Here is a 20217-nt window from a genome sequence, read left to right as displayed (position 1 = left end):
AGGTCTCTGGAGCCAGAGGTTGGGAGTTCGATTCCCCCACCGTGTCTCCTTGAAAAGGGTTGGTCTAGATCAATGGTCCCCAACCTTGGGCTTCCAGATGTTCTTGGACTTCAACTCCCAGAAATCACGGCCAGCAGAAGTGATGGTGAAGGCTTCTGGGAGTTGTAGTCCAAGAACATCTGGAGGCCCAAGGTTGAGGACCACTGGTCTAGATTATCCGCCCTGATTAGACGTTGTCTAGAGGGGCAGGGTAAAAATCCAATCAATCAATCAATCCACAGTATCACTTCCTGCTCTGCATTTGTATGATGATGTTGTTATGTGAAAAAGCTGAATTAAAAGCAAACTGAGTTTTAAAATTGCATCACCTCTCCCTGGAAAGCTCATGTCACGGGTTAGTATTTTACATCAGGGTAAAACCCAGCGACATTGAAGTCCCTCAGGCTTCTGACTCGCCTCTTCCAAGTTCGGTTTTAACCTTCAAGGGTTAACTTTATCTACCACTGACTCCTAGAGAGCCGCATAGGAGGAAGAGAAGGGAGGGCGATCACCCACTTCCTGTTTCCGCAGCTGTGGTGTCCCGCTGATTTTTTCCCCTCCGAGTCCCTTCTTGGAGGTTCCGGGTGGGGCTGCGGCTGTCTTTTCGGGCGAGCAGGTGAGCTCCAGGAGGGACATGAAATGATTGGGGGGGGCTTGGTATGTGGGGAAAGGTGGCGGTGGGGGGGGCGGGGAGTCCTTGGGAGAGCCGGGCGCCCCTTCCTTTCTTCCTCGCTCCCTCCCCAAAGGCCATGCCCCACACAGAACTGGGAGAGCCCCCTCCCCCGTTAACCCAGCTTTCCCAGTGCTTGACACATCTGCATTGGTGGGGGCTGGACTGGGGGAAGGGTCTTTGCAGAGTGGAAAGGGGGGGGGCTAAGAAAAGCGACCTCCCCTCCTCTGTCTGCAAAGAGAAAAGGGGGCGACCTTCCTGGAGGATCCACGTGGGTTTTTCTGGGCCAGACCGAAAAAAGCAAAGGATTGGAGCCCTTCTCCATGTAAAGACAGGAGATGGCCTTGCACTGTTGTTGTTGTTTTTTTGGAGGGGTGGGGGGTGTTTTTTTAAGAAGGTTTGACTAGGAGATGGGATGATGGAAAGAAAGGCCTTCCCTCTTGTTCCAGATCTCCTGCCCCAAGAGAAGCAGAGAAAGAAATGCAATGAGCTGATGATGATGGGACGTGGGAGAGGCCCAGGGTTGTGGAGCTTGTCAGGAAGGAAAGGGGGGCTGGGGAGGCCCCCGCTTCCCTCCACGAACCTCTCCCGTGTTTCGCTCTGATCCTTGTGCAGGGGAAGGGCTTGTGTGGGAAGCCCTGAAGAGGGTGGGTTTGGCTTGGTGTCGCTTCAGAATTTCAGGTAAAGGCCAGAATTCTCTTGAAATTGGTGTAAGGTTTGCCCAACCCGTTGTGGCTAATTAATGAGGCACTGGGGGAGGTCTCAGGGTTTTGGAAAGTCTGGCACATGACCAGGAATGTGACCGAGATGCACCCCCTTCCAGTCCACTGCAATTACTAATGCGAACAACACATAAAAGCAGTGGTATTGTAACCAATGTATATCCAAAGAATAGTGAATTTGATTATCATGTGACATAATTTGGTACAGATGCTGACAGATTCAGTTAAACATAGGCTAAGTGGTAACATTTTTTGAAATTAGCCTGCCACAAGCACACCTCCATATAACCCGAGTCTTCCCCTTCAAGAGTTCCCATCTCCCAGCCCACAAGGAAGATCATAAACATTTTCTTTCTCTGAGAGATTCCCAGGTTCTCACAAAAGCTATCCCCATAGGATGAGCTGGGGTACCTGCCCTCCACCCCACTCTTATGCCCTTCGGGCAATGAATCTTGACAGGTGCTGTCAGGTTTCTCCTGACCTCTGCTGGCTGCCACATCCAAAGCTTGGTTTATGTCACTCCTTGCTCTTTAACCTTTCACTTGAACTGCTAGACCAGGGGGTTTGCCCACAACTCAAAAGAATAATGTATTTTAACATTCTTTTCTTTTATAGGGTCCATCGGTCACTACACGCAACCATTTGTTGCTCTTATGTGTCCGTTAATGCCCCCCTCTCTCTGGCATTTTCTATTTTCATCGAATAGCCAACTCTCAGGTATTTAACACAATCCACCTCTTGGCTTGAATTAAAGCAGCTTTTATTGAAGAAATGGAGTGCAGTCAGATGGGCATTTGTCCCTCTATGTGGTCCGCTTTGGGGATGGGTTGGTTTGCTCATTTTTCTGGTGGTCACACAATGTAATTGCTGGAGCAAAGCAAATAATCCCCAGAGCATCCATTCCCACACTTTTCTGAGCTGGCAGGGGCTTCTATGTTTTTGGTGTTAATAGGATCGCACTGTTTCGCGTTCTTCCCAGCGTGTGTGTTTCCTGGGAATGGACCAAAAATGAACTTTCCGCTGTCAAGGCTGCTTCCATTTTGAGTTTCCAATATCATGAAGTGGCTGAATAAGTGAGCCACCTCAGGATGTTGGCTAATTGAACACTTCCTCTGCTCCTTAGTGGAGGGGCAGAGGAAGTGATTTTTTTTTCAGGTTCTGGTATACCATCACTGATATTATTTTAAAAATGTCTTTGCCTTGTATTATCAAGAAACTGCTGCCATATTTATGGATTTGGATGCAAGAAGTTACTCGATCAATCCCTTAAGGCAGAACAAAGAGAAATATATATTTTTAAAATTTCTTTATAAATAATACAGCACATCAGCAGTGGTATACCAGAGCCTGGGGAAAAAAATATTTCCCTTGCTCCTCTGCCGAGGAGCAGAGGAAGTGTTCAGTTTCCCAGTATCCTGAAGTGGTTTATTTATAAACCTATGTCATGGTATTAGAAATTCAAACCAGAAAGAGCTGAACCAAATAGGATTTCTTGAGCTCCAATATGCCATTTGCATGAAAGGACGTCACCAAATGGCATGTTACATCTCCGTTCAATCTCAAGGAACCCTATTTAGCCAGCAGTAGCAGTGTAGATGAGCCCATAGATCCCGTAAAAAGTAGTTTTATTTTTAAGCCTAATTCTTAATCCATCTCCCCACGCTTTTTAGTTTAATACTTTCCAATGCTATGTTTCTCTCTCCTTTATTCTTTCTCCTCCCTCGCTCCCTACTTCTCTTCTGGATTTAAAGCATTTCTTTCTCCAGCAACACAGTACGATCAGATCCACCTCTGATGGAAATTACAGGGTTCTGTGTTGCTGAAAGAAAGGTAGAAACATTTCTTCCTACTCAGGTGAAATCCTGGTGGTCTGAAGTACTTTCAGGGTGGGAATTTGTGAAGGGAAAGACCAGAAGCTTCGGGTCTTTCTAGAAGAGCAGACTGTCTTAAAGACTTCTAAGATGACGCAGACTAGCCTTCCTGTCTCCCCTGGTCGTAAGAAAGGTACTGACACACAGGAGTCAGGAGAAGCACAACAGGGAGGGAAGGTGTCCTGTGCAGTCGATACCAGCGACCTGGAGGAAGCCTTCAAGAGGTTAATGACACCTGGTCCTTACAGTATAAGGAAGATTTGGAGGGAAGAAAGGAGGTGGAGCTAGAGGGTGAAGAAGGGGGGTTGGGGGATATAACAGTGGGCAGGGATAATATCCCTGGTGGTTGGGAAATGGTCTGGATAGAGGATCCGTGGACCGGACATGCGAGTGCCTCGAGAGGAGGCCGAACGGAGATGTAAGAGGGGGGTTGATGCAAAAGCCCTCTTATTGGGGGGGAAACGGAGGCAAAGCTCTGGTGTAAAAAGCTACGTGAGGCTAAAGAGGCCAGTGAAAGGGAGAGGGCAGCCCAACAGGCATGGCATATCGAAGAGCTGAAGAAGATAGGCTGCTACCTGGTCCCTGGAGTGCCTCGCCAAGAGAAGGAGACCCTTCATGGGGCTGGATGGGTGACAAGGAAACACTCCCATTATTGAATCCATACGACCTGGATCAAAAGGACAAAGTGTTGGGGGAGGTCCCTGTTGGACCTTGGGACACTGAACCTGTTAAAACTGTTTTTGAACCTATTTGGGTGTCCTCGCCTGATCCGTTATCGGCGCAAGAGACTATACAAAAATCACCACAGCAGAGAAGGTGATTTCGACTCCTTTTTGGGAAGAGCGAGAAGCCCCTAAACATGAACCCTCACAGAATTCCTGCCTGTTATAGGTCGAAGAGAAGTGCATGAGATCTCCCTCTCTGGAAATCCTTCTCTGGTTGAGACAGACCACCATCTTTGAAACAGTTTCTGTTTGTAAACCGGATATGCATTAAGGAGAAAGTGATTTCTGGCAGCCAAGGTTAAGGGCAAGGCATGAAGCAGGTGTGGAATCTCAACCAAAACAGGAAGAGAGAGGGAGAGGCTATTTTCACACAAGTAAAGGACAAAATGCTCTGCAAAAATAAGTGTTTTTTCATGTGCTTGATCCCCCTTGCAGACCCTGGAAATCAACAAGGAACACATCCTTGCTCGTCTCTTTTCGATGGAAGAATGGCCACAGTATCTGTGCAGCCAGAACAGGTAGAGGATGATGAATGGGGAGTGGAGGAATCTGTGTGTTTCTCTTCCTTGTCCACTTCCTTGAGTTCCCCCCCCCCCCAAATCTTCCACCTTCCATTTTATTTTGTCAAAACTACCTATCAGAAGGCTGAGGCTACGACAAGATGAATCCTGTATTCTTACCCTCATCTACCCCATTCCCTTCTGGACTAAACTTTTAAAAGATAGAAAAATGGGGGCGCCCAGGAGGATTTTAAAAGCTCCCTTTGATTTCAGGGTCCGGTAGCCTTTGAGGATCTTGCAGTGCTTTTCTCCGAGGAAGAGTGGGCCCTGCTGGACCCGGGCCAAAGGGCTCTGCACTGGGAAGTCATGGAGGAGAATTGGGCCCACGTGATGTCTCTGGGTGAGCTTTCTTAACATGGTTTGAACATGGTTTGCTTGGCTGGGAAAGTAGTGCACTTGTCAGCATCTCCTTTCTGTACCTTGGAATATTTTTATCAGTATCCTATCTCTTTCTTCCAAGTCCTCTGAGAGTGGTTTTCACTTTGATTTCTAAAGTTGCAGGTTCTTTATTGCAGGATTCATCTTCAAAGGAAGTGGTCATCATTGCATCTCTCCTGTATAGTTCCTCTGCATTTAAAATTCTGGCACCACGTCTGGCACCTTTTACAGAAGGCCTCCTCAGCCATGTATTAACCATTTCTTTTATTTTGACTACAGGAATGGCCTTTTTCCATTTTTCTGACTTTAATCTACAGTTTTTTGTGATCCAGTGAGTTTAAGAATGCCGATCTATTCATTATACGGACCTCAAACTTGTGAGAAATGTTATTTAAATTCTACTTTGGTGCTATGATTCTTTGTACTGTCCTCTCTTCAGTTGTATAAAGCATGAATTTGCAATAAATAGGCTGTTAGTTTGGGGTCAAATTCCCCAACATTATTTGGTTCTGCTTAATTTCCTGCTTTTGCATTCTAGTAACCAATGATTATCATCTGTTTTAGTGTGTGTTCATTTTCCTCCTGGAGATCCATATAAAAGTGCTTGATTTCTTCTTCAGCTCCTGTATTTGGAGCCAACACTTGAAAGATGATTGAGCTGAGAAGTTTCCCAAGAAGTATGATTTATGTTATTTAATTGGACTTTTCAATATTGTTCCAAAGGGTTTGTTTTCATTTTTCCTTGATATAGGGGTGGGTGGGTATCCCATTATTTCCTTGGATTTTTGCTATTTCAAGGGTAAATCACTTTGTTATTTGACTTATTTCAGTCCATCTCGGTTCATTTACACCAAATGCTGTAATATTTAAATGTTTCATTTCTTGCTTTTTCAGTACTGAATTTACCTAGATTCATGCTTCTCAGGTTGTACATTCTAGCATCTGTAGGACGGGACATTCCTTTGGTCCCTGTGAACATTAGGAACGATGCCCTTTAGGTTTTAAATCAGTTGCTTGATTAGCAACAGTACTATTTGTACTTGTCCTTTGTCCTCCTGAGTGCCTTTGTCTTTCCTGAGAGTCTTTGAGTGCCTTCTGAGCTGGGAGACTCATCTTCCAGCATTATCTCTTGTTTCATTTTGATTTGTCTCAACATAGGGTTTTAAAGATATGACATATTTCGAAGCGGTTTATTGTTTCCTTCTTTGGTGCATTAATAACAAGAGTTAGCTTGAGTATCACTGCTGGTGCCTGCTAGGCAGCAACCCAGTACCTCTGGAGTTTCTCCACCCCCATTACCATTGGAACTATGAATTTTCATCTCCTGGTGAGACTGTTCATCCTGAACAGGTGGATGCATCTTTGTCTGGTGTCTCAGCTTTGACCATTCCACCTTGGCAGACTCTGCTAGAAGTCCAGACATGTAATGGAGTGTAGTTTCCTGATGGCATTGTTATCAGCTTCTCTGACACACTCAAACCTTCTGATCTTGTTAAAGTGTGCACACAAGAGGGTACTTAAAAGCTTCATAGGATACTAAGGTTTACTTGATTAAAACCAATTACTGTAATAGGTTGCACACCAAATCAGTTGTCTGGCAGAAATGGGTTGTGTTTCACTTTTTATGACTTTGTGAAGTATAACAGATATAAAAAGAAATAAAATACTGTATGCTGTGACTTAGCTCTCTGGGGCCAAGCAGGCAATGTGTAACCTGCATAGTTAACTTGTAAACCACCCAGAGAGTGCTTTAAGTGCTATGGGGTGGTATATAAGCAGCACACTTTGCTCTCCCCCTTACACTCAGAAGACTTGTTTGTTGCAATCCTTCTCGGTTGTTTGGAGGCACCCCTAGTTGGAGAGGAAAAATGAAACGCTCGGGAAGTCCTGAAACCAGGAAAGAACCCAATGACATCTCAATAGGGAGCAGGGAGAAATTCTGGGAAGGAACTGTACAAACAGCTGTAAGGGTGGGCTGCGCCTCAGATGTATTTTCTTTTTTTCTTCTTGAGTTATGCCATCTTGGTACTGTGTTGTTTGGAACTAATTGTTATAAGTGTATTCCGAATGATTTTATACATGTTATACTGTTGTGTTTTTATCCATGTAAGCCGCCCTGAGTAGACATCGTCTAGAGGGGCGGAGTAAAAATCTAATAAATAAATAAATGAATAAAATGTATGATACCAGCTTGTTAAATGATTCTGGTGCTGGAAGGATGTCTGATCCTGAAACATCTGTAGCCACCTTTTCTAATCTTTGCTATGAGTGGTTCAAGCCATTAAAGCACACCAAGACCAGAATCCTAGCCTTGATCATCCTCTGACAGTTTTGGGCTCTCCTTCCACCTAAGATGGAGAGAAGGGTCAGAGAATGTAGACATGAAATAATATCCCAGCTAATGCTGCTGATACTGAGAGATTTATGTGCTGCTCATCCCAAGGGGCTGGCATCATTCTAAATGCTTCTTTCAAATGTGGCCAGAGCAAAGCCTGTCTCCTTCTTCTTACATCTGATGGCCTTTGCTGTATCTTGGGTTTTGTAATTCATTTTTGTATATCCATCCCCTGTGCCTAAGTGTTGCTGTTTCCTGTGCAAAGGCTTCAAGAATTAGCCCCTGCTTTTCTGCACAGAACAGCAAGGGCACAGCTGCACAGAGGCCAGAAGCTCCCATTCCTGTAATACAGTGGTTCCCAACCTTGGGTAACGCAGGTGCTCTTGGACTACAGTTCCCAGAAGACTTCACCACCAGCTCTGCTGGCTGGGGTTTCTGGGAATTGTACTCCAGGAACACTTGGGTTACTCAAGGTTGGCCACCACTGCTGTTGAACAGCCTAGGAAAGAGCAGAGCAGGCACCTTGCCAACTGAGAAGGTGGTGGGCGTTCATCTCCTTCAACTGATATAAGTTTCTCGTTTCACCCAGACAGGGAATATTGTCTGTGTGACAACCCCAGACCTACTGGGATATGTCACACAGTTACTAAGCTGCCACCAACCATTCCCTATAATAAGTCACACAGACCAGGGATGGATTTTTAAACAATAAAAGAATAAGGTTTATTTTAAATACAAACAGGGTAAATAAAACAATCAGGTGAATAAAATAAAGTAACGTGGCTTAGTTTCACACACACCAGCATACAGTTTGGTTCACCTAGAACCTTTAACTTAAAGCACAGACCCTGAACCCATCAGTTCTGGCTAACCAACAGACCCCTGAACCTTTCAGGTTGGTACTCTGACACGCAGTAGTACCCTGTCAGACACACAGACTCCCACAACAGCTTCTTCTTCCCCAGCTGCTGCTTCGTCCCTCCCAGTGTCTCACAGTCTGTCTCAGCATCTCCCTTAGTGTGTCTCCACACAGGCATCACATATTTATATAGTACAGCCCCTCCTCCTGATGTCCCGCCTTCCACTCCCCATAGGATGGAACTTTCCCTCCAAACCCATGACAGACAGGTAACATCAGTGCTGTTATGTAACACCTCCCCTCTTTAAAAGTTGTTTTGTAGGGGGAAAGCTAAAAGTGCTTTTCACCAAAAAAACAACCTGCATAAAATACACAACAACATTTATACATACCAGATAATACTTACATATACTTACACTCCAAGTTAACCATAGCAAATATGCATTTAAACATTTTACCATATACAGTACATCAATTTACCTTTATTAATACCAACCAAATTCAAAACCAGGTACATTTTAACTTTTTGTTTTCATTATATACATATAGTCCATGTTCTTTCGCCGTCTTCAGTCTTCAGGTCTTCTTGATAAGGCGTCAGCAACACAGTTCACTGACCCTCTGACCACCTTCACTTCAAAGTCATAGTCCTGTAGGTTTAAAGCCCACCTCATAAGTTTGCTATTGTGGGTTTTCATTGTCTTTAACCATTGCAATGGTGAATGGTCAGTACACAGAATAAAATGTCTTCCCCAGATGTAAGGCTTGGCCTTCTGGATCGCGTAGACTATGGCCAAACACTCCTTCTCCACGGTTGCCAAATGTCTCTCACCTTTTTGAAGTTTCCTACTCAGGTAGGACACTGGATGCTGGTCACCATTCTCATCCTCCTGGCACAGAACTGCTCCTACCCCGCTGTTAGACGCGTCGGTGTAGATGATAAACTCCCTGTCGAAGTCTGGAGCCCGCAGGACTGGATAGTTGATTAACGCCTCCTTCAACCTCTGGAACGCCGCCTCACAGTCGCCGGTCCACGGGATGCGGTCATCAGCCTTCTTCCTCGTCAGATCGGTCAGCGGAGCCGCAATCTCGCTAAACCTCGGGATGAACGTTCTGTAGTAGCCCACCAACCCAAGAAATGATTTGACCTTTTTCTTGGTGTTGGGTCTAGGCCAATCACGAACTGCTTCTATTTTGGCCTCCAGGGGTTTTATCATTCCTCCCCCTACCATGTGACCCAAGTATTTTATTTCTGGGCTACCCAGCTGACACTTGCTGGCCTTTACTGTTAGCCCTGCTGCACTTAACCTCTGCAGCACTAACTCCAGGTGTATCAGGTGATCTTCCCAGGTATTACTGAAGATCCCTATGTCGTCAATGTAGGCCACTGTAAAGTCACTGAGCCCTGCCAAGGTCTGGTCCATCAGCCTTTGGAATGTGGCTGGTGCATTTCTGAGACCAAAGCTCAGGACTCGAAACTCATAGAGACCAAAAGGGCTGCAAAAGGCAGTCTTTTCTTGATCCCTGGGATCAATTCTTAATTGCCAATATCCCTTTACCAGGTCCAATGATGAGATGAACCGACAACCCCCTATGGTTTCAATCAGGTTGTCTAGCCTGGGCATTGGGTAGGCATCAGGAGTGGTTACACGGTTTAATTTCCTGTAATCGACACAAAACCTAATGCTCCCATCAGGCTTGTCCACAAGGACTATCGGAGAGGACCAAGGACTAGAAGAGGGGACGATTATGTTCTCCCTCAGCATTTCGTCCAACTCCTTCCGCACCTTGTCCCTATAGGGTCCCGTTACTCGGTATGGGGATACTGCCTGCGGGGGTGCATCCCCTGTGTGGATCCGATGCATCACTCCCTTCACTATCCCCGGCTTGTTGGAAAACACCTGTTGATATTTTCTAAGCAGCATTTTTAGTTCTTGCTGCTGGTCTTGGGTGAGTGCAGGACTGATCTTTACCTCCTCTGGGTTGTATTTTACTTCCCCTCTACCCTCCCAGAAGGGTAATTCAGCTTCCTCACTCTCAGCTGCTTTTATCGCGAATAAAACCCTCTGTTCCCCTCTGTAGTAGGGTTTTAGGGCATTCACATGAACCACCCTCCTTGCTTGGTTCTCCTCCTGCTCTATTAGGTAGTTCAGGTCTGACATCTTGGAAATGACCCTATATGGTCCTGCCCATTTGAGCTGCAGTTTATTCTCTCTGCAGGGCCTAAGCCAAAGCACTTCCTCCCCTGGGTCAAAGTGCCTCTCTCTAGCTTTGTGGTCATACCATGTTTTCTGTTTGACCTTCTGAGCTTGCAGGTTTTCTGCTGCCAGCTCTAGATTTCTCTTTAGGTCATTCATCAAGGTGTCTATGTATGTCACAACGTCTTGTGGGTCATCCTGGGTGATCTGCTCCCAAATTTGTTTGATCAAATCAAGGGGCTCTTTCACCCCTAAGTGTGCAGCAAACATGTCAGAGTGACCCCTTTGTAAGATCATGGGGCGATACTTTTCAGGTACCACCAGCTGACTTCTGATCCCATCTCCCCCTTTTGAGATATTCCTCAGGGTCTCTCTATATAAAATCCCCTTTTCCTCCAGAAATCTCACTGGGGTTTCAGGTGTTAGCTGGGCGTCAGTCACCTGTTCACAACACTTTTGGAGAGTGTCGTCTGCCTTCTGCTCCTGTCCAAATCTGCTGTCTGTGGTTAAGGTTTCCACCACAGCTTCTGAACTCCCCTCTGCTTCCGTCTCTGGCTCATCATTACCCCCCTGAACTGTCCCTGTGGTGGCTTGTGAGCGTGTAATCACTAGCACCCGTTTCACATGTTCAGCCAGGTCATTTCCCACGAGCACGGCTGCTGGCAGAGTCGATGAAATCGCTATCCGCCAATCTCCCCTCCAGCCTTGAAAGTTGACAGGTACCTCTGCTACTGGCAGAGAGATTACCTGCCCCTCAATACCTGCTACCTTTATGCTCTCATTTGGGATTATAAACTCCCGGGGAATAATATCTGGATGGCACAGGGTTACCTGGGAACAAGTGTCCCGCAGCCCCCTATACTGACGGTCAAGTATTCCTACGTCCACCCCTGCTGTCTCAAACAACTGAGAATCTGTTTTTATCAGCAAGCAGCGCTTTACCTCCACAAGAGGACCATTTTCCTCAGCCTGCTCAGCATAGGTAGCTGTTTCAGACTGAGTAGCCATGGCAACAGGCTCCCTCAGTGACACTGAGCCTTGCTCTTTCTGGACACAGAACACAGCTTTTGGCTTGGTCCCACTAGAATTCTGAGGCACCATTCCTTTTAGCTGCTTCAATTTCTCACACTCTGAGATTAGATGACCCTTTCCCTGACAGAAATAACATTTTCTGGTGTATTTTGATTCTCTCTCATCTTGTTTTAGTTTTCCCTCCAAAATCTGAGGTCTTAGTTTCATGTCTGAGGGCTTCCCTTCACCATGGGCCCCTCCCCCTTGCTGGCTTTTCCCTGTTATTCTCAAATCCAGCTCCTTTTGCTTGGCCTCAAACTCAGCCCTGATCTGTAAAATTTCTTCCTCAGCCCTAGCTTTTATCTCTTTTACTTTTTCTTCAGTCTTATCTCTGATTTCTTTTAAATTAATGTCTTTTTGCTGAGTATATTTTTCAAGATCTTGCTCACTTTGTCTGACCTGAGCCTCATACTTTTCCTTCTTTGACATTTCTTCCACTGATAAATTGTTAATAAACTTATTTAGGAACTTCAATTCCAATTGTACCAGTCTAATTTGGTGTTTCAGTTCCATCTCTTTTATCCTCATGGCCATTCCCCTTTTCTTGGCATCTGCCTCTGCCTGACAGATTTCAGCTCTTTCTTTTCTTCTGATTTCCATTTCCCTCACCCTCAGTTCATGCTGTTGGGCTAGGAGTATTTTTCTGAGTTCTGGGTTCTGCTCTCCTGTGCTGTCACCCTGCACTGAGCCAAATTCATCCTCAGAACCTTGGTCAATCTGGGGGTCTTTCACTTCACTCATGTCTGCTACTTTGCTTCGAGTCAAGGGCATAATCCCCCCTCAGAACAGGCTGCTTTAAAAAGTCAAGCCTCAAAATAAAACGACCACTTTTTTCCTTCTTGCCTCAGAACCAGCTCTCCTAGAGATTGCTGCTGTTCTTCAGCACTAAATTTGCAACAGTATCGAGTCAGAGCCTACCCCCCTCTGCTGGGCCTCTCAGCTGGCAAGCTAGCTCACTGTTGCTACGCAGTTTTGCCTCAGCGTTTTCCCGCCAAAATCAGGCTGCCTCAGAGCACCTTAATCTAAGTCTCCCCAGTTGGCACGTTCTTCTACTAGTGCACCTCCCCGTGAGGTACACCTAGAAGATTACCTACGCGCCTCAGACTGTCCCTGACTAGACCCCCCTTGCTCTGGGCACACTTGCCAAGGCTTTGCTGGACCGCTGGACAACTGGACCAGTCGTATCCCACACGCTGGACACCAATCAATGTGACAACCCCAGACCTACTGGGATATGTCACACAGTTACTAAGCTGCCACCAACCATTCCCTATAATAAGTCACACAGACCAGGGATGGATTTTTAAACAATAAAAGAATAAGGTTTATTTTAAATACAAACAGGGTAAATAAAACAATCAGGTGAATAAAATAAAGTAACGTGGCTTAGTTTCACACACACCAGCATACAGTTTGGTTCACCTAGAACCTTTAACTTAAAGCACAGACCCTGAACCCATCAGTTCTGGCTAACCAACAGACCCCTGAACCTTTCAGGTTGGTACTCTGACACGCAGTAGTACCCTGTCAGACACACAGACTCCCACAACAGCTTCTTCTTCCCCAGCTGCTGCTTCGTCCCTCCCAGTGTCTCACAGTCTGTCTCAGCATCTCCCTTAGTGTGTCTCCACACAGGCATCACATATTTATATAGTACAGCCCCTCCTCCTGATGTCCCGCCTTCCACTCCCCATAGGATGGAACTTTCCCTCCAAACCCATGACAGACAGGTAACATCAGTGCTGTTATGTAACAGTCTGAGGTGCCCCAGCCCCATTCCATGCATATAGATATGGAGTGTTGCATAGTCAAAAAGAGGAAAAGAGCTCTCTTTCCTATGTGCAATATAAAAAGTTCATGAAAATGAAGATACCTTCCCATCCCTTTTATTTTTCCTTGCAGTCATTCAGATGATGGTGGGAACATATCCTTGGTCTTCTCTTCTTTCTGAAGGAGTGGAAACAGCTTCTACACAACTGGATTCAGTTTGTACAAAGCAGTGGAGAGGTGCTGTGTGCGTCTGTCCCTTGGCCCTCTCTCTGAACCTGAAGGTATCTGTCCTCTGTTTTTGTATGAATTGCCCATGAGGGAAGCTAAGATGTTGTCTGTGGTGGGTTGAACCCTTAATCTTAGCATCACTAACAGCCGTTGCCCCGTTTTCTTCTGTCTAATAGTGAGTTGTGATTAGAGATGGGCACGAACCGGTTCGTCCCAATTCATAAAGGCAGCGCCAGATGTGGTGCTGCTCCCCTTCCCTGATTCCTGTGGATCAATCAGCCAGTTACCAGGCCTTCTGTGCTAGCTTCCTACACCTCCTCAACAGATTTTCCAGCCCCAGCAACAGTTCAGACTTCTCTGCCTCATCCTCTTGGCTGATCCCCCACTTAGACAAAAGGGTGGGGTAGAGAAGTCTGCGCTCTACTGGGAGATTAGCCAAGGAGGTGGGAAAAGCAAGCAAACCAAGCTTTGTGAGTGTAATCATGTTTGTTCTGGGTTTCTCAGGCTCTTTGGCCATGTTCTGAACCTGTGGCTGTCCTCTGAAGATGCCGGCCACAGAGACTGGTGAAACGTTAGGAAGAACAACCTTCAGAACACGGCCAAAGAGCCCGAAAAACCCACGACAACCATTAGATCCCAGCTGTGAAAACCTTCGCAAATATATTATGATAATGTTCTTTATGTTTTTGTGACGGTTCCCTCATTTTGGCGGGAATAAGAGACGGAGGCGATTTTTCAAATTAGACTGCTTCAACTTTATTAGCTTCAACATCCAAATTAACCAAATCAAATGAGTCCAAGCAACTTAGTTCTGGCAAAGTTCTGTAACTTAAAACTTTAGTCCCAGGAGTTAACGCTTCACTTCTCACATTGGGGCTGGACCAAACCGCTCTCGGTCCGTCATTCTCATTGTAGTACTCCTGAGTGTGCAAACTGTCCCATAACAGGGGTGTCTCATCCAGTCCCTTTCTAGAGGTGGCATGTTGTAAGAGGGACTGGGATGATTCGCTTTCTTCCCCCCACCTTGGTTGCGGGGGGAAGAAAGTGATCACCGAACTTTTCCGAGGCTTCTTCCTCTCTCTCGGTTTGTATAGCACAATCTCTTGTCTCTCCCTTCTGCTGTTCAGTTTGAATACTCAATTACCGTGTCTTATTTCCGTCCCTTGTCACCTCCTCCCATACTATCAAATCATGCTCCTCCCCTTTTCTCCTCCCCTTGATCTTCTGACAAGCACACCTCTATAGCCCTTCCTTCTGTCATCTCTTCTTCTCCTATATCAATAATTATCCCCTCTATGCTTCCGTACACTTCCTCCTGCACATTTTGGATGGAGGACGGCTCACTACCACTCTCTCTCACACAGTGAGTGGCTAGATTGGCTGGGGAGGGGAACAGCAGCACCTTTCCTGGTGCCTTTATGAACTGGAACAAATTGGGACAAACTGGTTCATGCCCACCTCTAATAGTGATAGAATCACAGCATGCTCTATGAAATCAAAACATTTCTTCTTCTCTTAGGGTGTAGTTTTGACCTTTGAGGATATTGCTGTCTGTTTCATGGAGGAGGAGTGGGCTGTGCTGGATCAAGGCCAAAGAGCTTTGCATCAGGAAGTCATGGAGGAAAATTTAGCCTGTCTGATCAATCTGGGTAAGCTTGTCTCCCCGCCCCCTCACCCTTGGTTGGCGAAACCAATTATTCCATCTATGCCCAAAAGGATAGGCCACATGCATGACAGTTTTCACCTCAACTGTGTTCTGTAAATGTTGTATTTTCTCTCACATTCAGTTTTGATCCCTGACTTTAGACTCTATTTTTCCATTTTGTCATCTTCTTTCAGTTACTAATAAGAGAGAAAAGAGAATTGAAAAAGGAGAAGGGAGCATATCCGTGGGAAAAGCCATTGATAAAAATCAGAAACAATACTTAGAGCACAGCAAAAGCTTCAGTGGTAGAAGTAACCTCCGCACAGCAAAGCCATCGAAATGTTTGGAATGTGGAAAGAGCTTTCGTCAGAGTGCAGAAATTGCTTGCCATATGAGGCTCCATACAGGGAAGAAACCCTTTAAATGTTTAGAATGTGGAAAGAGCTTCCATCAGAATGGAAAACTTGCTCGCCATATGAGGATCCACACAGGGGAGAAACCCTTTAAATGTTCAGAATGTGGAAAGAGCTTCCGTCAGAATACACATCTTGCTTCCCATATGAGAATCCACACAGGGGAGAAACCATATAAGTGTTTAGAATGTGGAAAGAACTTTGGTCACACTTCAGTCCTTGCTTCCCATATGAGGATCCACACAGGGGCGAAACCCTTTAAATGTTCAGAATGTGGAAAGAGCTTTAGTCAGAGTAGAAATCTTGCTCGCCATATGAGGATCCACACAGGGGAGAAACCCTTTAAATGTTTGGAATGTGGAAAGAGCTTCCGTCAGAGTGGAAAACTTGCTTGCCATATAAGGATCCACACAGGGGAGAAACCATTTAAATGTTCGGAATGTGGAAAGACCTTCCGTCAGAGTGGAAAACTTGCTCGCCATTTGAGAATTCACACCGGGGAGAAGCCATTTAAATGCTTGGCATGTAGAAAGAGCTTTAGCCGAAGTACAGTTCTTGCTTCCCATATGAGAATCCACACAGGGGAGAAACCATTTAAATGCTTGGAATGTGAAAAGAGCTTCAGTCAGAATAAACATCTTGCTTCCCATAATAGAATCCACAAAGGGGATAACCCATTTAAGTGTTTAGAATGTGGAAAGAGCTTCAGTCAGAATACACATCTTGCTTCCCATATGAGAATCCACACAGGGGAGAAACCATTTAAATGCTTGGAATGTGGAAAGAGCTTCAGTCAAAGTACAAACCTTGATTCCCATATAAGAATCCACACAGGGGAGAAACCATTTAAATGCTTGGAATGTGGAAAGAGCTTCAGTCAGAATACACATCTTGCTTCCCATAAGAGAATCCACAAAGGGGATAACCCATTTAAGTGTTTAGAATGTGGAAAGAGCTTCAGTCAGAATACACATCTTGCTTCCCATATGAGAATCCACACAGGGGAGAAACCATTTAAATGCTTGGAATGTGGAAAGAGCTTCAGTCGAAGCACAAACCTTGATTCCCATATAAGAATCCACACAGGAGAGAAACCATTTAAATGCTTGGAATGTGGAAAGAGCTTCAGTCAGAATACACATCTTGCTTCCCATAAGAGAATCCACACAGGAGAGAAACCATTTAAATGCTTGGAATGTGGAAAGAGCTTCAGTCGAAGCACAAACCTTGATTCCCATATGAGGATCCACACAGGGGAGAAACCATTTAAATGCTTGGAATGTGGAAAGAGCTTCAGTCAGAGTGGAAAAATTGCTTCCCATATGAGAATCCACACAGGAGAGAAACCTTTTAAATGCTTACAGTGTGGAAAGACCTTCCGTCAAACTGGACACCTTACCTCTCATGAGAGAAGACACATGAGAATTCACATTGGGAACAAATCTAAATCAGGAAATCCAGAAAGGGCTTCATACCTTGCTTTCCATCAATGAGTACAGGGATATGTGGTGACACTGCTTAACTGCTCAGTGTGCTTTCCTGTTTGGAAAGCTTTTTAGGCAGACACTTGACATTATAGAAACAGAGAATCTTAAAATAATGAATTAGAGAGGCATGTATATAAGACCATCAAGTCCAACTCTCTGCTGAATGCAAGAATCCATATCCAAGTACTGTAGACCTGACAGATGGTTCCCTAACTCTACACTCTCTAATTCCTTTCTTTTAGCTTGAATCTCTAGCAATTTTAATTATCTCTATTTATAAAATACTTACTTTTTAAATATTTTAATGATTCTTCTATTTTTTATATTTTCTTCTCTCAATTTTTAAGCTACAGAATTCTCTTATTGTGATTCCTCTCATAACTGTTTTTATAGTGTTCCATAACACTCCTATTTTATTCCCACCTGCTTCATTAATTGACCATATTTCCAGCCATTCTTTCTTAATTCTATCCACAACCTCTATTCTCCATATCCTAACTTCTCTATAGTCCTTCTTTACTTTCATCACCATCAATGCATGAGCCGTTATTTTTATCACATTAATGTTCGTATCTACTTTTGAAATTAAATTTTGCAATATGAACATGAAATCTATTCTAGAATAACTATTATGTACAGAATACTATGTAAACCTTCTTTCATCCCCTTCAGTTCTATCCATATGTCTTTTAAATCCATAGTTTTTAATGTCTTACAGTGGTGCCCCACATGACGACGATAATCCGTTCCAGCAAAATCGCTGTACAGCGAAATCCTCGTCATGCGGGGGGAAAAACCCATTGGAATGCATTGAAAACCGGTCAGTGCGTTCCGATGGGGGAAATACCTGATCGCCCTGCTAAGATCCTCCATAGGGCGGCCATTTTCCAATCCCTGTCTTGCGAAAATAGATCAGCAAGACAGTGGGGAGCCATTTTGCAAACTGCCGATCAGCTGTTTTTGCTTTCATGAAAAGGAAAAAGGAGGGGGTAGAGCAAGGATGGGGCACAAGGCCATGCAGGCACAGAATGCCTCCAACCATTCATTGCTTGCTTTTCTGGACCGTTCTGAGTTTGGTGGAAGCTGAATCGAGCCCGCCTCCCCCTTTTTTTCTGCCTTGCACCGGCTGGGAGCTAGGTGTGAGTACGCGAGAAGAGGGAGGAGGAGGGAGGGTGTCATTTCGTGTGTCAGCATCAATTGAAGGCACAATGTTACTGTGGCGGCTGCCCTCCTGCCATGAGGGTGCCAAACGTAAGGGGGGAAAGTGCCCGTTCCTTTCCATCATTTGTTGGGGACTGCAGCAGTGGCAGTTGAGGACTGCGGCTCCTGGAGAATCCTCCCAAGCACGGGCTATGACCTTCCTGCCCAGCTACTTGAGTGGCGGCAATTCCTGTGCCACCCTCCGTGCCTTGCTCAATTCTTCCTGGTGACGCCAAACCCCTGCACTGCCTCAGTGGCATCTCACTTTAATGCCCAGCCTCTTACATTTGGCCAAGGTGGCGGAGACTGGCTGGAAAGCCAGCAGGGCGAACGGGCCCAGTGGCTGGAGGCAAGAGCCTGGGAAATTTGAATGGCTTCCCCGCCAGGCTCTGCCTCCAGCCGCTGCGTCCGTCTGCGCTGCTGGCTTTATAGCCGGGCTCCTCGGCTGTTCTCCCAGGAAGCGATTGGATGCCTTCTCAAAGAAGCAGGAGCAGGTGGAACAAAACTGCCGCTCGGCGCCTCTTTTTATCACAAAGGAGGAGGGGAGGGAGTGCTCCTGTGCTTTCTGTCCAGGCTCGCTCCCAGAGAGCAGGGGAAACTCCACATCCAGCGTCAGGCTGGGTGAGAGAGTTCAAGGCAGGAAACTGTCAGGCTCCCTGCCTGAGGACGGGAAACCACCCAGCCCTGAGTAGGCGAGGCGGGCTTGCTGCCTCCCCCTCCTGCCTGTTCCTATTTCCCTCCAATGCAAGTGAGTGAGCAAGCGCGCTGAGTAAAAGGCTAATTTTTCCTCTCCGAGGGGTGCCGCCGCCTGGGATGCTGTGGTTTTTTTAAATGATTTTTTTCACCATCCCTGCTGGCTTGCCTGCCTGGGGTTGTGTCAGGGACTGGGGAGAGAAAGAAACCCCTCCGCGGGAGACTGACACGGAGTGAGGGCATCTGGGGGTACAGCCGCTCCACACACTCCTCTCCCACCCTGCCCTGATCAGCTCTGCAAAGCAGGGTGGCAACACCGGCAGCCCCGGCTGGTGGAAAATAGGCCAGGCGGAGGGAGAGGGAGGGAGGCAATGACTTCTTCCTGCTGCCGATCACCTTTGCAGCAACAGCCCCCCCACGCCGAAGTTGTGTGTGTGTATGACATGATCAGAGACCTGATCGTCATACAGCAAAAAAGCCCCATTTGAAGTATCGTTTTGCGATCGCTATTGCGATCATAAAACAGTCGTTGTAAAGCGATTTCATTGTAAAGTGGGGCATTCGTAATGCGGGGCACCACTGTACTCAAGAGGGTACTTCTTTTATTCAATTCATCTTTTTTACATGCAGATTTATCCTTCACCTTATCCAGAACCATGTTGAAATTCCCTGCCCTAATCACATATCCGTTCCTAACCTTCTCCATCTCTTTAATCACAGTTTTATGAAATTCTCCTTGATTCATATTCGGTGCATAGACATTTACTAATGTATAATCTTGTTGAAGGAATGTGGGTCTGTGTCTTTATCTTTTCTTCAGCAGAATAAAGCGCAGATAAACGAACAGAGTCTTCTTTCTTGCAGTGTATTTACAAAATATATAACAAAATATACATACATACAGCACTTCAATAGCTCAGTATTCAAACCAGCAGCATGACAAGCAGACATCAATGTACAGGAGAAGGGAAGACTGTACAGTGTTCATTTCTTATATACAATTCTGGTATCAGTCTGGTCCAATCCCGTCTGAGGTGTTTTCATGAACACAGGTGTGGCAGTTTTCATATTGCAGTGGGTTGCATCAGCCAGGGATGGAGGAATGATGTCATCTTATTCTTGCTCTGCACACATACATATTATGTTCAGGCTATATAAAAATTATATACCTTAACACTCCTCCTAATTTTTAAATTTCCTGAACCCATTACACATTCCTAATATATTTATACACATTTCATGCTTCTGAACACATAACGGTTTAGTCAATATATCTGCAATATTTTCTTCAGTTTTGCAATATTCTAATTCAATTAGCTTTTCTTTTACAGCTTCCCTTACGTTATGATATTT

The 20217-nt window shown here is 45.5% G+C and overlaps 1 protein-coding gene across 3 annotated transcripts; it reads left to right on the top strand.

The window, feature by feature from the left end:
- The first annotated feature begins 572 nt into the window (after nucleotides 1-572).
- On the top strand, nucleotides 573-19708 carry LOC110070942 (uncharacterized). 3 transcript variants are annotated; one of them, XM_072987274.2, is made up of 7 exons: nucleotides 573-655; nucleotides 2047-2148; nucleotides 4463-4545; nucleotides 4801-4927; nucleotides 13331-13479; nucleotides 14946-15075; nucleotides 15266-19708. In XM_072987274.2, the coding sequence occupies exons 2-7, from the start codon at nucleotides 2085-2087 to the stop codon at nucleotides 16975-16977; spliced, it is 2265 nt and encodes a 754-aa protein (XP_072843375.2). In that variant the 5' UTR covers nucleotides 573-655; nucleotides 2047-2084; the 3' UTR covers nucleotides 16978-19708. The 3 variants fall into 3 exon arrangements, with proteins under 3 accessions (XP_072843375.2, XP_072843376.2, XP_072843377.2); XM_072987275.2 differs by lacking the exon at nucleotides 2047-2148; XM_072987276.2 differs by lacking the exons at nucleotides 573-655; nucleotides 2047-2148; nucleotides 4463-4545 and adding an exon at nucleotides 5530-5642 and having other exon boundaries at nucleotides 4818-4927.
- The last annotated feature ends 509 nt before the right edge of the window (nucleotides 19709-20217 follow it).

This window comes from Pogona vitticeps, chromosome 2 (assembly GCF_051106095.1).
Source record: "Pogona vitticeps strain Pit_001003342236 chromosome 2, PviZW2.1, whole genome shotgun sequence".
Taxonomy (NCBI): Eukaryota; Metazoa; Chordata; class Lepidosauria; order Squamata; family Agamidae; genus Pogona; species Pogona vitticeps.
The sequence above is the reverse complement of the archived record's forward strand: the minus strand, read 5'-3'. Positions and strand labels throughout refer to the sequence as shown.